Here is an 18,288-nt window from a genome sequence, read left to right as displayed (position 1 = left end):
GAGTATTTATTGAAAGAGCGTACCAGTAAAGTGCAAGTGTCTTGAGGTCATCTACTGACCTCAGACAATCATAATGTCGAGTATGAAGGCAGCAGGCACAATGGTTTTTTAGATACTAAGCATAAAGCAGTTTCATCTACAGCTTAATGTGACCTTGACCTTAAAATGACAGAAGTCATCTACTGACCACTGTCAAACAGCCTGCAAAGTTTGAGAACTGAATTGAGCAGAAATCATCTTCAGTCTCAAGACAACCATGACCTTTACTTTTAATCACCCTTGTCTTGACCTTTTGACAATGTACCCCTTCTTTGAGAGGGGTATAATAAAACACAGACTATTAAGACTAGCTACTATTCTGTTGAATATTCACATATAATAATAATATACAGATTTTACACTTTTTGCTATGATGGCCCTAGGGGTCAAGCAGAACTATTTGAACAAACTTGAAAGAGGTCCATGCAAGGATGCAACAGACCAAGTTTGATGAAGATCAATCAAGTGGTTCCTGAGAAGGTGTATAAATGCTTTTTTTCTACTTTTAGCTTAGCGCCAATTTCAGGGGGAAAAATTACTTGGTTAAGTCTGTTATTTGAAAATTGTGCTATTGCGTAAGTTATTGTTATTTAATGTTGATTTTTTTCCTGTAGCAAATTAGTAGTATTAGTATGCACTACTTATTTCAGTCGTCCAAATATGATATTTCTATTTAAGCACTATAGTATTTGCTCAAGTATATTTTTTTATTTCTATACTTTGTTTCCTGTAAAATTCAGAATTGTGCTTTGATCTATGAAATAGTCATATCCTGTTCTCATATAGATGAAAAAGTAAACATTGAAGACGCATAACAGGCAAAAACAAGCATTTGAAATAACAGACTTAGCTAAGCAATTACTTAAGATTTTTTCGTGAAATTGGGACCAGGTGTCCCCTAAAAGGTCTAGTGGAACCACTGAACAAATCTGAGGGAGATCCAAACAAAGAAATTAGGAAATAAGTTTCAGGTAATTCTGACCAGTTGTTTCAAAAAGAGATGATTAAGTAACCAGAAGATGCTTTTGTAGAAAAGCACATGTCTCCCCCAGTGCATACTGCAGGGGTTCAAGTATAAAATTTTGAAAAACCTGAAAATATTGCTGGGGGCCAGGGGGCCGCATGGGGCCCCGGTGGGTCCAGGGCAAAGCCCTGGCCAGGGGTCCAGGGGGCCGGAGGCACCCGGAAGCTGTGAAATTTTAGTAATTTCAGAGTCATACAAATCATTTTTTGAGGTTCTTCTAGGAGTGTATCTACACAGAGTATTTCATCTTAAAATTTCTAATACTATTGAATCTAGCAAGATATTAGATTATGTCACTTATAACAATAACAAAATATTTCAAGAACATCTATACAAAGGTTTTTATTTACTTTTTTTATTAGAAATGCCATTAATTCAAGTAACACATTTCTTTAATTTATAAATTAATTAATGACTGTGAAAATTACATGGTAGGATTGGTGTATTAAAAGTCCTAACAGGGGTGTAATAATAATCTTAATAGGTTTTAACTATAGTTCACTTATAATACCAGTCAGTGAGAAATGCTGCGTAATAAACAGTTAGGTAGTCAAAACACTTCTACCAGCCTTGAGGTGACATTGTACATCTGGAGAAATCCGCTGCTGATTGGTCTAGTAAGATGCTTGGATATTTCAGCATTCATCAAAGTCATCCTTTCATTTAAAATTTCCTTCACTTTTGAGGACTTCTCTACCTCATAGTATTGGTCAAAGCAAATACTCTGAAGAACACTGTCTACATTTTTCATCAATGTTTTGGCCACATTGCTTATCATGTAAACCGTGTCCCCACTAACATCAAGAAGACAATCAATTTTCCCCAACTCCTCCTTTCACTCCCCTCATGATGCTACAGTTGTCCATCAAAACATTTACAACTTGTGTCCACTTTATTTCATAATCTAACAGAACACTTTCTATAGACTTCACAATTTCAGCAGCTGCAGCAACATTCGGAATTCTTGAACCTAAGTGGTCAAATACAACTTTGTTTGACTCTTCATCATAATACTGCACTATAATGTTAAGCACTGTGTCAATATTTCTATTAGTTGCCTCATCAATGTTCAGTGACACAAAATTTTCCTTATGAGTATTCACATATAAGCTGCACTGGTCCTGGATAAAAAAATTTTATTTTATCTAGTGCTACCTTGTCTTCAGCAAGTCATTTCACTAGATCTATGATGTCACCTGCCAGAGAGAAAGGCAGACAATGTTCACTTACAACTGCTGTAGTAAGGATTCTCTCCTGCATTGACTCTAAACGAGAATCTACAGCCAGGAAGTACCTGAAAAAGGATCATTGAAAAATCAAGCTGTGTTAAAAATGGTCCTATAAATAAGACCTGACATATTTTTACATTTTGATATTTATCGGTTATGTTACAATGCAAACTAAAAATGAAATGTAAAATAATGAATGTTGAAGGTAAAATGAGCATGTACACATCTAATATGCCTGTTTCTCGTAGATTCGAGCTTTCTCTTGTGTTTTAGTAAAATTCATGCCCAAGCAGCATGTTCTTCCATCAGAAACTTGTGTCATTTACATTTTAAAATGCCTTGTAAAATATTAGTCATGAAACCACTGGAAAATTGAGTAAATACCTCTTAATATTTTACATAAAAAATTATTTATTTCAAAAGGAAATTACACAGTGGGCAATATTGTGACCCAAAATTTCAAATTAAAAGCGTCCTGAGCATAATTTGACTGTTTTAACAACTGAAAAAGAAGTCAATCTTTATAGACATTTGCTTTATAAATGGAAATAGACTGTGCAAACCTTAACACTTATTGACCTACCAGACAAAGGGCTCGAATCAATGAGAAAGTTTTAAAATGATGTGGAGTTTGACCTTCTTCAGTTTCTTGCAAAAATGTTCATATAAAAGACGATAACATTGTAATTCTTATTGTCTATTGTTAAATGCAAATATTTTTGTACCAAAAAACAAAAAATATTTAATTGAACAGGTTTACAAAAATATACACAACCCTAAAAGATTTAAGAGGCTCGAATCAAGGATAAAGCAGCATATTTTGGAACCCCCCCCCCCCCCCGGGACATAAATATATATTTATTCCTGTCCCCACCAAAAAAAAACTCAAGTCCAGCTCTCTGAAAAAATTGGGCAGAGGTTCCCCATGGGCCATGCCAGCACATCTCAACCCCCAACCCTTTCACCCAAGCCATAAAAGTTTGGACAAGAGAAGAAAAACAAGTTGGTGGGGTGACATTTGTACCCAAAACCTAACTAACCACTTGCTTCAACTACGATACAAAAAGACTGGGAAATAATGCAATAAAATGCACATACCTGAATAGTTTTTACAGTTTTGGTGTGCTTTATCCTTTGAATGATTCTTCACTGCCTTTTTTCCCCGACGACTGATCATCGTTTTTCCATATTACGGCTGGAAGGTCTGTTGTTGTTTTTTTCAACCAACTCTCGTATTTGTTGCCAGACGAGTCCTTCTAATTCATCCAATTCCATCTCTACTTTATTTTTACACTCCTTGTCCAACACTTTCATGTCCGTACCGGGCCGTAGAAATTGCATATATTGGATATTTTCGAACAAATATTATGCGTTTTGGGATTTTTGAAGAGTGCGCGCGCGAGAACGGTGTACGGGAAGTCGCAAAATGGTTGTTTCCCTTGCAACGAACGGCAACTGCTCCTGCACTTGCACCTCCGCGAAACGGTCAGTTTCTGTCTTCGTGGTCTCGCGTCCATCCCCCCCCCAATTTCTCAACGGATTTACACGATTTGGAAAAATGATCTCTCGGACCCTCGAAAAACCGGAAATCCGGAAAACTTGCACCCCTGGCATAGTAATAGGCAAGAAGACAATAGGGGACAGAAGCGAATGTCAATGAGCCTGTGACCCTGACCTTTTAACTAGTAGCCCAAAAAAATATAGGGGTAATCTACTCTGTAAGCCCTACCATCCTATGAAGTTTGAAGGTTCTAGGTCAAATGGTTCTCCAGTTATTGATCAAAAATATAGTGTGACAGACGGATGGCCCCTGTGACATTGACCTTTGATCAAGTGACCCCAATATTCAAAAGGGGTCATCTACTCCCTAAGTCCTATCATCTTATGAAGTTTGAAGGTTCTAGATCAAATGCTTCTCAAGTTACTGATGTTCTGGCCACTGTGACCTTGACCTTTAATACAGTGGTTCTTAAGCTATTGATCGGCAATGGTTTTCCATGTTCAGGCCCCTGTGACCTTGACCTTTAACAGAGTGACCCTAAAATTGATAGTGGTCATCTACTCTGCAAATCATGTGGAATTCTATGTAAATTCCACATTCTGGGTCAAGTGGTTCTTAAGTTATTGATCGGACATTGTTTTCCATATTCAAGCCCCTGTGACCTTGACCTTTGATGGAGTGACCCTAAAAACAATAGGGTTCGTCTCCTCCATAAGCTTTGCCACCCTATGAAGTTTGAAGGTTCTCGGTCAAATGATTCTCCAGTTATTGATCGGAAATAGTGTGACTGACGGTCTCCCCCAGTGGAGGTGGGGGGGGGGGGGGGGGGCGAGACAAAACAATGTTGATGTAGGATGCAGTAGCATCCATACACAAATAGCTCACCTTCAACAAAGTTCAGTTGAGCTGAAATCAGAATGAACAGCAAGTGATTTTCACATTTTTGCAATGTGAAGAGATACCTTTACACGAAAACTCCAGCAGCCAATTATTCTATGTTAAGAAACAGTCTTGTGGACTTGAAATGCTGGAAATTGATTTCAAGTAGCTCAAAATTTATTTATTGCAACAGAGCCTAGTTTTGTATGAACTTTTCTCCAAGACCAAAGGTCAATTTAACACTGATAAAATGAGTTATTGCACGTTTAACACCGTGAAAATGAAATAAAGCCACAACATAATATTGTTATTACACTGGTAAGTTTCTGACCTCGTTTTAAATATAGGAGACCTTCGTACAAGATATAAATTTTTATTTATAGTTGGGTGTCAACATTTCAACATTAACTATGAATAGCTATTGGAGGACTTAACAACTTCGAAATGACTTAGTATGTATGTGAATGTAGAAACCAAATACATGTAGTACATTCCTGCAGTGCTTTGAACAAAATGTCACATTTATGAGCTCGTTACCTAGTACATCAAAGAACCCATGTTGTATGTTTAGCAGTTGTCTGTGAGGCAAACTTACTAAGGAAGGATCTAAGGAAAAAGGGAGATACCATATACATTAACAATAATTTATGATAAATTTGTAATGCAGTACAATAGTAATCATGTTACTTATCTTAGCAAAGTTCTGTCATACACAAGCACCAAGTCAATTTAAAGATGCTGAAAACTGAACAAGACTGAAAATACTACTGTATCCCTCAATGAAAATAAGGCCAAGCCTTTGACACTTTACAGCTGATGCTTGGTGATCACATACTTAATATTTCCATTGCTAATGTCACTATTTAAATGAAATGAAAACTTGCTGTTGAAAATTATATATAAACAAAAAGCAAAGAGTTTCAAATTAAGAGTTTTCATATATCAAATCGATTTCACTTTTTATCAGAATCTTTTTTATCCTCTTTTTTGGCAGAATCTTTAGTTAATGTACTCATAGCATTTCTTATAGCTTCACTGTTAGGATCCACTCCAGGCAGGTTCTCCAATACGTTTTGTAAAAACTCTTGGTCATTCATTACTTCTGAATAGTCCTCTTCACCCTGTAAAACAAATTAACATAATGATAACTGATTTCTTTTTTTCCCAAATGCTCAATATTTCAAACCTCTTAACTGTTATCATATGATTCTATGTTCACCATTTAGTTTTGAAGAATTTTAGCAATTATTTGACTTTACTATCTATGTTAAATTTATCAGTATTAATTAGAAGGAATCTTTGGAGATAACCTTGTGTAACAACAAAGTAGAATCTGTCCTACAGTTACCTCCCTTAGAAATAAACAGTTACGTGATATGCTGCCAAAGGCATTTAAGCAAATATGGATGCAATGTTGCAGGGTATTTCATCTTTATATTTTTTGTGCTAGTTATTTCAAAACAATGTTTTCAGACTTCTTCTTAGAAATAACTGCTGTAGAAAATCAAAGACCGTATGGACTCTGCATCAAAACACCACAGAACAATTGAATGCAGGACAGCAACTTATTTGCTATCTGATATACTACATGCAGTGTAACCTCTTTATAGTGAGCACCTCTGAGAAAATTACAATATTTGCTGAAGTCGTTAATCCAGCAATGATAACTCCCTTTGCAGTTTATTAAATGAGAAAAAATAAATCTGCCTTTTAAAAGCCTTTGCTCTTGTGTTTTTGTCCCGAGAGGTGTTTGCTCTAGAGAAGTTTGCTCTTGGTCGGCTTTTGCTCATGGGGGCTGTTTGTCCTGGGGGGTGTTTGCTTTTATGAGTCCGATCTAGGGAGGTGTTAGGAGTTTGCTCTCAAGAGATGCTTGCTCTTGGGATGAGTCATTAATAGAAGTTATTCTGTACCTTATTTTCTGACTCTGATTTAGCAGCTGTACTAGGTGCTGTATCATCAGTTTCCATAGGTGCAGGTGTATTCACACTGGAATTCTCAGCTGAAAAAAAAACACATCAAATACATGGAGATCTACATAAAATACAAAATAAAAGTATTTCCTTTCCTATAAAAGAAAGAAGGCTGAAAGTAAAAGTGACTTATGCATCTTCTTTTGTATGTCAAGACCATTTGCTATAAAGGAATAGTGTTTTATATGTTATAGTATACTGTCGTGTATACAAACAAGAATAAATCTATCTCAAAAATAAAAGTGACCATGACCTTTTGAATACCTGATTCATAATCACAAGATATCTGCACCTTACCAGGACCAATAAATATGCTATGTTTGATGAGAATATGGGCAGAAAATATAGGATACTGAGAATCTTACTTTTATGCAACTTTAATCTAAAAAGCAACACTGATGCCGACTTTAATCTGAAATGCAACAACGATGCCGACTTTAATCTGAACAGCAATACTGATGCCAACTTTAATCTGAAATACAATGCTGATGCCAACTTTAGTCTGAAATGCAATACCGATGGGGACTTTAGTCTGAAATGCAATACCGATGGCGACTTTAATCTGAAATGCAACACTGATGCAGACTTTAATCTGAAATGCAACTCTGATGCCCACTCATATAATCTGAAATGCAACACCGATGCCGACGCCGGGTGAGTAAAATAGCCATCATCGATCTTTGAATGGTCAAGCTAAAACATAACAAAAAAGAATCTCTTAAATAATATAAAATCATAAATATTCTTTGAGGACTACTTCTGTGGAATTCGTGGTTCAGTCAATCCTGGAAACTTAATTCCAATGAATATATTAAATTACCATTATTTTCAAAAGTAGAGATCCTCAAAAATGCAAATGCCCATGAAAAGTAACAAAAGAAGGTTATTATTACCATTTCCAGATCTATTTTCATGAATGGTTCTACCTCAAATCTATGAAAATTTTTCTTGTCTCATATTAAACTTGAGATACATTCTTTGATTTCTTTCATATCAAAGGGGTATGCCTCTCAATTCATTTAAAAAATTTCCAAGTTCAAAGAAATGTTTATTCAACTAGTTAATAAAGAGTAACTGTGAGTTTTGGACAGTATTTTTTCATAACAAGAGGGTCATGATGACCCTGGATCGCTCACCTGAGTAATACGAGCTACATGTTTCAAATGTCAAACTGATGATAAAATATTATGAAAGTCAGTAGGTCACATTCATGGTCAATGAAATTCAGTTTTACCATTTGTGTGCAAAACTGTATATGTCATCAAAATTTCAAGGCTGTATCTTAAACAAGAGGGCCATAATGGCCCTGTATCGCTCACCTATCATCATTGCACTTAAGGACAAGAAGATTAAACAAGAGGACCATGATGGTCCTGAATCGCTCACCTCTTCCCACATGACCCAGTTTTGAGTATGACATCGTTTTTTCTATTATTTGACATAGTGACCTAGTTTTGAACTTGACCTAGGTATTATCAAGATAAAAATTCTGTCCAATTTTCATGAAGATCCATTGAAAAATATGGTCTCTAGAGAGGTAACAAGGTTTTTCTATTATTTGACCTATTGACCTGGTTTGAACTTTACCTAGATATCATCAAGGTGAACATTCTCACTAATTTTCATGAAGATCTCGTGAAAAATATGGCCTCTAGAGAGGTCACAAGGTTTTTCTATCTTTATACCTACTGGCCTAGTTTTTGACCGCACGTGACCCGGTTTCGAAACTGACCTAGATATCATCAAGGTGAACATTCAGATCAATTTTCATGAAGATCCATTGAAAAATATGGCCTCTAGAGAGGTCAAAAGATTTTAATAATTTTAGACCTACTAACCTAGTTTTTTACCGCAGTTGACCCAGTTTCAAACTTGACCTAGATATCATCAAGATGAACATTCAGACCAACTTTCATACAGATCCCATGAAAAGTATGGCCTCTAGAGAGGTCACAAGGTTTTTTTATTATTTGACCTACTGACCTAGTTTTTTAAGGCATATGACCCAGTTTCAAACTTGACCTAGATATCATCAAGATGAATATTCTGACCAATTTTCATGAAGATCCATTCACAAGTATGGCCTCTAGAGAGGTCACAAGGTTTTTTTATTTTTAGACCTACTGACCTAGTTTTTGACCGCAGTTGACCCAGTTTTGAATGTGACCTAGATATCATCAAGATGAACATTCAGACCAATTTTCATACAGGTCCCATGAAAAATATGGCCTTTAGAGAGGTCACAAGGTTTTTCTATTATTTGACCTACTGACCTAGTTTTTGAAGGCACGTGACCCACTTTCGTATCTGAATTAGATATCATCAAGATGAACATTCAGACCAACTTTCATACAGATCCCATGAAAAATATGGCCTCTAGAGAGGTCACAAGGTTTTTCTATTATTTGACCTACTGACCTAGTTTTTGATGGCACGTGACCCACTTTCGAACTTGACCTAGATATCATCAAGATGAACATTCTGACCAAATTTCATGAAGATCTCATGAAATATATGGCCTCTAGAGAGGTCATAAGGTTTTTCTATTTTTAGACCTACTGACCTAGTTTTTGACCGCACGTTACCCAGTTCTGAACTTGACCTAGATATCATCAAGATGAACATTCAGACCAACTTTCATACAGATCCCATGAAAAATATGGCCTTTAGAGCGGTCACAAGGTTTTTCTACTATTTGACCTACTGACCTAGTTTTTGATGGCACGTGACCCAGTTTCAAACTTGACCTAGATATCATCAAGGTTAACGTTCTGACCAATTTTCATTAAGATCTTGTGAAATATATGGCCTCTAGAGAGGTCACAAGGTTTTTCTATTTTTAGACCTACTGACCTAGTTTTTGAAGGCACGTGACCCAGTTTCGAACTTGACCTAGATATCATCAAGGTGAACATTCTGACCAGTTTTCATGAAGATCTTGTGAAATATATGGCCTCTAGAGAGGTCACAAGGTTTTTCTATTTTTAGACCTACTGACCTAGTTTTTGACGGTACGTGACCCAGTTTCGAACTTGACCTAGATATCATCAAGATAAACATTCTGACCAACTTTCATAAAGATCCCATGAAAAATGTGACCTCTAGAGTGGTCACAAGCAAAAGTTTACGGACGCACGGACGCACTGACGCACGGACGACGGACGACGGACACCGCGCGATCACAAAAGCTCACCTTGTCACTTTGTGACAGGTGAGCTAAAAATCCTAATCAAGATCAATCAAAAGAATCATGAGAAAATATAGTTGAAATTTTCTTAAAGGTACAGATATGTCAAAATACACCTATAAATTGGAGGTACCATCCATGTTGTACCACAGGAAAGTGGTCTCAGTTTTTCCCTAAGGCCAATAATAAAACAAGAGTGCCATGATGGCCCTATATCACTACCTGTTATCATTGCACTTGAGGACAAGAAGGTCCTCAGAAAAAATATCTAAGTTCAAAGGACAGGAACAACAAAGGGAAGAAATCTAACCAAAAAGAAAAAAAAAGTTCTTACAAGGTACAGATATGTCAAAATACACCTAAAAATTGGAGGTACCATCCATGTTGTACCATAGAAAACTGGTCTCGATTTTTCCCTACGGCCAATAGTAAAAAAGCTACTAAAATAAGCTATTTATATTAACGTAAAAGGGAAGTAATTAAAAGAAAATTATTGTAAGTGATCAAAAGAAGGATCTGCCAAATAAATCTGTTGACATAAATGAAATTTCAGATCAGTATCTTCATTAGTTACGGAGATATACCCATTTTAATTTGAAATAAAGGGAGGTAATTTGACATAAAATCAGTCCATAGTTATCTATTTTGATTGGCTCAGTCCAACTAATGACAACAATGAAATTTCAAAGTACTTACTGATATAAATCCATTTGACTACAATCAGGGGAGGTAATCAGATATAAAATAACTCTGGAACCTACGATTGGATCTAATTTGTCATGGAATCCAAGATTTATTGTTGTTGAAGATATTTTAGAAGTATGTATCAAATAAAACCATAAACGAAAACTCTATATGGCTGCAAAAGCCAAAAAAGCTAATTTTGGACCTTTAAGGGCCCATAACTCTGGAACCCATTATGGAATCTGGCCAGTTCAAGAAAGGAACCAAGATCTTGTGGTTATACAAGTTGTGTGCAAGTTTGGTAAAAATCAAATCATAAATGAAATTGCTATTGTGCAAACAAGGTCAAAATAGCTAATTTTGGCCATTTCAGGGGCCATAACTCTGGAACCCATTATGGGATCTGGCCAGTTTAAGAAAGGAACCAAGATCTTATGGTGATACAAGTTGTGTGCCAGTTTGGTAAAAATCAAATCATAAATAAAGCTGCTATTGTGCAGACAAGGTCAAAATACCTGATTTTGGCCCTTTCAGGGGCCATAACTCTGGAACCCATAATGGGAACTGACCAGTTCAAGAAAGGAACCAAGATCTTAATGGTGATACAAGTTTTGTGCAAGTTTGGTAAAAATTAAACCATAAATAAAGCTGCTATTGTGCAGACAAGGACAAAATAGCTGATTTTGGCCCTTTCAGGGGCCATAACTCTGGAACCCATAATGGGATCTGGCCAGTTCAAGAAAGGAACCAAGATCTTATGGTGATACAAGTTGTGTGCAATTTTGGTTACACTATAATCATAAATGAAGCTGCTATTGTGCAGACAAGGTCAAAATAGCTAATTTTGGCCATTTCAGGGGCCATAACTCTGAAACCCATAATGGGATCTGGCCAGTTCAAAAAAGGAACCAAGATCTTATGGTGATACAAGATGTGTGCCAGTTTGGTAAAAATCAAATCATAAATAAAGCTGCTATTGTGCAGACAAGGTCGAAATAGCTGATTTTGGCCCTTTCAGGGGCCATAACTCTGGAACCCATAATGGGATCTGGTCAGTTCAAGAAAGGAACAGAGATCTTATGGTGATACAAGTTGTGTGCAAGTTTGGTTAAAATAAAATCATAAATGAAACCACTATTGTGCAGACAAGAAATTGTTGACGGACGCACGGACAGACTGACGACGGACGATGTACGAAGGGTGATCACAAAAGCTCACCTTGTCACTATGTGACAGGTTAGCTAAAAAAAGTTATTGTAAGTGAACAAAAGAAGGATCTGCCAAATAAAAACAAGAGCACTGCAATGCAATGCAAATGCAGAGCAATATACACATAAAACAAAGTCATATGACCTTTGACTCCTAAGTGTGACCTTGACCTTGAAGTGAGCCATCCGAAACATGCGCTCTGCACATCGTTTCGATGAGATGAACATTTGTGTCAGGTTTCTTTGAAATCCTTTAAGGGGTTCAAGAGTTACAGAGAGGAAGGGAAATTGCTATCCAACAGACAGACAGACAGACACTGCGGCCATAACATAATACGTCTCTTAGGGCGTATAAAAAGGAATCGAGATCTTATGGTGATACAAGTTGTGTGCAAGTCTGGTTAAAATCAAATCATAAATGAAGCTGCTATTGTGCAGACAAAGTCAAAATAGCTAATTTTGACCCTTTCAGGGGCCATAACTCAGGGGTCTAGCTAGGTCCAATTTTTTGGGAGAAATCACTTCTTCCTCAAGCAGATTTAGGGAGAAGTGGGGAGAATTTAGGGAGAAGTGGGAAGACTTTTCCTACCGCAATGATGTGGAGTGATTCGAAAGGTGGCTGTAATTTTCTTGTTTCTTGATTAAAAGTATTGATGTGACCATTCATTTTCTTAGTTAGATCATTTCCCATACAGTGGTTATTGTTTCGTTAAAAAAATTCTGGAAAAAAATCGTTTTCAAAATTCTAGCCGATTCTGTAAATGTAACCCGCCAAATTTTGGTTATATCTTGTATGAAGTGTTTATTATTAACACCGAGTCATTCACCGAGGAATGTCAGAATCTCACTCGAATGAAACTGAAAGTAAACTGTGTAATCTAGAAATACATATTCAAATAAATTCATCGATGGAAGTCAATTTAAACATTGTTAATACATTACATGTCGTTCTTTTATCATAGATAACAAATAATTGTGTACCAAATTCCAATTAATCGCATGGTTAATCAGTAGTTTCTTAAAAAAAAAAAACACTTTGCTTTTCGCACTCGAACATGTTGACAAAATTAAAAACGAAGTGTCAAAGACGTAAACGCGACGCTAATTGGCTGAACACAATCAACGAGGTGTATCTGATAATTTGATTCGCTTTCACACTTCTCGGGAAAATCTCGCAAGTACCTGAAGTAGGAGGAGCTTAAATTATGCTACCGGCGTGTGTTTGTGTATTCTGCACTCATTATGACACCGTGCAAATTGTCAACAGTCCGGGTAGCACTAATTAGCGAGTGCGGAAATCAAAGAAAATCGGGCGACTTGCATTTCGCTTTGAGGTTAGATTTGAGCGAAGTTTGAAGTTCTAGAGCGCCTATTTCGCTCAAGTCGCCCACTCGGGAGAGCCCTGCATAACTATGGAACCAATTATGGGATCTGGCCAGTTCAAGAAAGGAACCAAGATCTTATGGTGACACAAGTTTTTGTGCAAGTTTGATTAAATTCAAATCATAAATGAAGCTGCTATTGTGCAGACAAAGTTAAAATAGCTAATTCTGGCCCTATCAGGAGCCATAACTCTGGAACCCATAATGGAATTTGGCCAGTTCAAGAAAGGAATCAAGATCTTGTGGTGATACAAGCTGTGTGCAAGTTTGGTTAAAATCAAATCATAAATGAAGCTGCTATTGCGCTGACAAGGTCAAAATAGCTAATTTTGGCCCTTTCGGGAGCTATAACTCTGGAACCCATAAAGGGATCTGGCCAGTTCAAGAAAGGAACCAAGATCTTACGTTGATACAAGTTGTGTGCATGTTTGGTAAAAATCAAATCATAAATAAAACTGCTATTGTGCAGACAAGGTCAAAATAGCTAGTTTTGGTCCTTTCAGGGGCCATAACTCTGGAACCCATATTGGGATCTGGCCAGTTCAAGAAAGGAACCAAGATCTTATGGTGATACAAGTTGTGTGCAAGTTTGGTTCAAATAAAATCATAAATGAAACCACTATCTTGCAGACAAGAAATTGTGGACGGACGACGGACGAAGGGTGATCACAAAAGCTCAGCCTGTCACTATGTGACAGGTGAGCTAAAAACAAGAAAGTAGGTCAGTAGGTCAAGGTCACAGTCAAGTGACATCATATTACTTGGGGTCATCAGGTAATTATAATTAAACAGTCTTGGAAATAGGATCAGATGATTTTTTAAGTATTTTTCCTGTATAACTCATATAATAACTAAGTGACCCCAGGGCGGGGCCTCTTTTAACCCCAGGGGCATAATTTGAACAATTTTGGTATAGAGGACTACTAGACAATGCATCATACCAAATATCAAAAGCCTAGGTCGTATGGTTTCAGACAAGAAGATTTTTAAAGCTTTTTCCTATGTAAGTCTATATAAAACTTGGGACCCCCAGGGCAGGACCTCTTTTCACCCAAGAGGTACATTCTACAATTTGAACAATTTTGGTTGAGGACCATAAGACAATGCTACAAACCAAATATCAAAGGTCTAAGTGTTGTGGTTTCAGACAAGAAGATTTTTAAAGTTTTTTCCTAAATAAGTCTATGTAAAACTTGGGACCCACGGGGCGGGGCCATATTTGACCCTAGTGGGATAATTTGAACAATCTTGGTAGAGGACCACTAGATGATGCTACATACCAAATATCAAAGCCCTAGGCCATGTGGTTTTGTACAAGAAGATTTTCAAAGTTTTCCCTATATAAACCATGTGACCCCCGGGGCGGGGCCATATTTGACCCTAGGGGGATAATTTGAACAATTTTGGTAGAGGACCACTAGATGATGCTACACACAAGATATCAAAGCCCTAGGCCCTGTGGTTTTGGACAAGAAGATTTTTAAAGTTTTTCCTTTTGGTTGCCATGGCAACCAGAGTTCTGCATGGAATTCACTTCTTTGAAAAATTTTGAAAGGGGGCCACCCAAGGATCATTCCGGTGAAGTTTAGTGTAATTCTGCCCAGTGGTTTTCAAGAAGAAGATTTTTTTAGAAATTGTTGACGTACGACGCACAACGCCCGAAGGACATCAAACGGTCACAATAGCTCACCTTGTCACTTCGTGACAGGTGCGCTAAAAATACTCCAGAAGAATGCAAAATGTTTAGAAAACTCACTTATGTACTCATGTTCAAGTTCTAAGTGAAACATAGAAGCTGTACTAAATGTTTTACTCCTAAAAACTCAACTTTTCATAATACTGATGATATCTTTTCTGCTATACTCTTTAGGCATAGGAAAAAGAGATCAATATAATTGCATCTTTACTATCCTACCAGGTGTTCTGTATTACAAAAGTGCTTCTATTGTGACATTTTGATACAAGCAAAACTGCATTATCTGCACTATAAAATACTTACTGGTATTTCATTTTATTATCGGCTTGTTAAAAGTTAATTCTTACCATAAGTAAAGTTGACAAAATCATAGGAACCAGTGGTTCAGGGGTAAATCAAACACATATTAATAAATCCTAAACGATTTTGTTGTGCAAAAATGTATAATATTGTGTCTTAAACCGTTTTCGTTTTCTACTCTATTGTGTAATTGCAAGGGAAGTAAACTAATAAATATTTCTGCTTTAAAGTACTAGCCCAAGGCAAGAGTTGACATTCTTTGCGGATCACAACTTTGAATTAAATATTAAAATTTCTGTTATTGATATTAGCAAAACTATCATACATTGCACATTTGTGAAATCATTTTTGTTAACTTCAAGGACTTGGAAATCAATTTCTAGACATTATTTAATGTATATCTATCAATGAAGATGTTAGGGTCTATCTCTATACTCTTGCACACTAAAAGTTTGTCCCTAATTCCGGGAGACACGAACAAGTACACATGACCCACCTGAATTCTGCATGGACATCTGCATCGCATATGCTATTTGATCTTCTTCAGTCATACTGCCAAAATCTGGAACACTCGGGGTCTGCTGTTCCTGTCCACCCATAGACATTGAGATTGCCTGCTCCAGCATTGCTTCTTCGTTTGTCGCTTCCGTCGAAACTTTACCCGCTTCCACTGCAGACTCTGTTTGAACTTTTCTCGCCTCCTCTTCCTGTCTGGCTCTCTGTTCCTCCATTGAGACTCGGAGAGCAAGAGCAAGTTCTGGGTCCTCGTTGGGGTCAACACCAAACTCGAACCCAGTGGCCTGCATGGCCACACCGGCACCATCTTCTCCAACAATGACAGGAGAGTTAACCAGAGCTTCGGACAGAAGTGGGCCTGGAGGTACTGTTACTAAGTGAGATCTAACAATGGAAAGAAAATATCATACTTAGAATTTTGTATTTGTCATTTAAGTCCGATAACATAAAATAAAAAAAAATCAAGATTTCATGTCACTACAATCAAAACAAAACTGCCATAAAACTGCAACAAATGTTCTGTCTGACTGAAAACTGATGTCCTTCCATGAAATCTGCTGTAATTGTAAAATTTCTAAAAAAAAATATGATTCGACACTGTGACTTTGCCTGATCTTTATAATGGAAATGTACACCCATAAAATTGTCATTATTAAAGATATCTTGAACATTCAAAACTATCCTATTAGCTCCCCTTAAAACCTTGAGAATGATATATAGTTTATATTACCATCTTACCAAATCAAGCACCAATTTACTTAAAACCAAGTTACAGACTAGGTGGAACAAATAGTAGTGATAGTAATCTGATTTGACCTATCGTTGCACTTGATTTTGTTGTTCTATACAATCTGACCAAGTTTTGTCAAGATTGCTCTAGAAATAAATTCTATTGTATGAACAATGACAAAGAGCTACAAGTTTGAAGTTACTTATCTGACTTGGGCCATTATCAAACTAGGTTAAGATTTTGGGGTCATTTACAGTCGGGCCAAGTCTAGTTTATGATTGACCAAGGAAGAAAGTTTTTATTGCGATTACGAGGGTAACTGTGTATTCAGCTAACTGTTATTGTTACTGATCCTATATGATCCATTATCGAATTTTTGAATCCATATGTAATTAGATTCAGTTTGGTTAAAACTGCTCATCTTAATCATGGTCACATGATAACTAAATTATGAATGGAAGATGACTGGACTTGGGTCACAATAGTTCTACCAGAGCAAGCAAGTCTGGTGGGCATAGGAAAAGGCAGTTAATTTTCTTGCAACAGAAGTTTAAAATACACTTGATTACACCATTTTGGTTGCTATGGTATTTAATAAAGTATTAAGAAGGTTTTGACCTATCTGACTGAGTAAAACATCCAAATATTTTTTTACTCCTAACCTCTAAGTGGTCCAATTTTTAAAAGTGCATTTAAAATCATTTAAGTTTAATACATAATACACTCAAGGTCTTATCTCCAGCTTTCGCTAGGTCAGCAAACATGTCTAAACTAAAGTGAACTTACCCAGTTCCATCTTTGCCATTGATTGTGTTAATGAACTCTGTAAGCTTCTCTGTGTTTACGCTCTGAAAATATACATGGTTAGCAACTGACAGCTGAATTCAACCAGGAACAAAGTCCAGATTAAAGATTATCTGTCTCATTGCCGCAGGTGTTTCCATTTAATCATTATGTATTTAGATATTTAGCATCTATCAACTAACTAGAGACTTAACAAGCGCTTTCTAATGACAGCACACTCGACAATTTGAAACCCTTCTACATACTACTAGCCTGCCTACAAAAGTATTACAAAAATTGAAAAAGGGACATAAATTTGTAAACTGTAAGTCAGAGTTATATCAACAGCATCAGAGCACTGAGAGGTTATATGACCATGCCACAAAGACTAAGGGACTGAAGTATTCACTGTAACAGTTCCCATGAAACATGCAAAACAATTTTTCACAGAGTTCAGTTTTGAGAATATGTAAGAAAAGGTTATAAAACATGCCATGTAAAATTAGCTCAGAATGCTTAACAACTATGTGGAGTTTGAAAGCATTCAGTCAAGTAGTTTCTGATAAACTTGCTTACAGGCAAAACTTTCATATAAAGGGGCACACTTTTGATAAAATGAAAGTTTTTTTTTTTTTTGCTGAGTTTAACATCACACTGACACAATTGCAGGTCATATGGTGACTTTTCCAGCTTTGATGGTGGGGGCATTATTTCATCACAGGTTGGCACCCGAGTAGAACCACCGACCTTCCATAAGCTGGCTGGATGGCATCCTCACAAGAAGAATTAAATGCCTTGAGTGAGGCTTGAACCCACATCAGTACAAGAGATCACAGAGTGATCTTGGCGCCCACCAATGTGCCATTTTTGAGTGTTCCAAATTTCAAGACTTACTGACTAGCTCAAGGTCAAATTTCATTTCCGTACACAACACTGTGCAATGGTCCAAATTCGAAAGCTGTAGCCGGAGTAATGTGAAAGTAGGTCACTAGATCAATTTCAAGGACAAAGTTCTTTGTACACAAAACTTTGCATGTGCAACAAGTTTGAAGGCTGTAGTTTGAGAAATTTGGAAGTAGGTCACTAGGTCAATCTTAAGGTCAAAGTTTATTTCGGTACACAAAACTATGCAAGTGGTCCATTTGAAGGCTGTAGCTTGA

The 18,288-nt window shown here is 36.8% G+C and overlaps 1 protein-coding gene and 1 long non-coding RNA gene across 2 annotated transcripts in view; both read right to left on the bottom strand.

Annotated features, from left to right (window-relative positions):
* Window positions 1-340: 340 nt before the first annotated feature.
* On the bottom strand, window positions 341-4,251 carry LOC128559452 (uncharacterized). The gene is made up of 2 exons (XR_008372377.1): window positions 3,391-4,251; window positions 341-2,357 (listed from the first exon to the last, which is right to left on the bottom strand). It is a non-coding gene; the product is annotated as an uncharacterized LOC128559452 (long non-coding RNA).
* A 778-nt stretch (window positions 4,252-5,029) lies between these two features.
* LOC123546853 (26S proteasome non-ATPase regulatory subunit 4-like) overlaps window positions 5,030-18,288 on the bottom strand; it is a 29,537-nt gene continuing 16,278 nt past the window's right edge. Inside the window, 4 exon segments of the mRNA XM_053550492.1 lie at window positions 5,030-5,793; window positions 6,583-6,671; window positions 15,596-15,999; window positions 17,132-17,193. Of these exon segments, the coding sequence (XP_053406467.1) occupies window positions 5,626-5,793; window positions 6,583-6,671; window positions 15,596-15,999; window positions 17,132-17,193 (723 nt within the window). The 3' untranslated portion in view covers window positions 5,030-5,625.

Source organism: Mercenaria mercenaria, chromosome 9 (genome assembly GCF_021730395.1).
Source record: "Mercenaria mercenaria strain notata chromosome 9, MADL_Memer_1, whole genome shotgun sequence".
NCBI lineage: Eukaryota > Metazoa > Mollusca > Bivalvia > Venerida > Veneridae > Mercenaria > Mercenaria mercenaria.
Note: the sequence above shows the minus strand (reverse complement) of the source record. Positions and strands in the feature narration are given on the sequence as shown.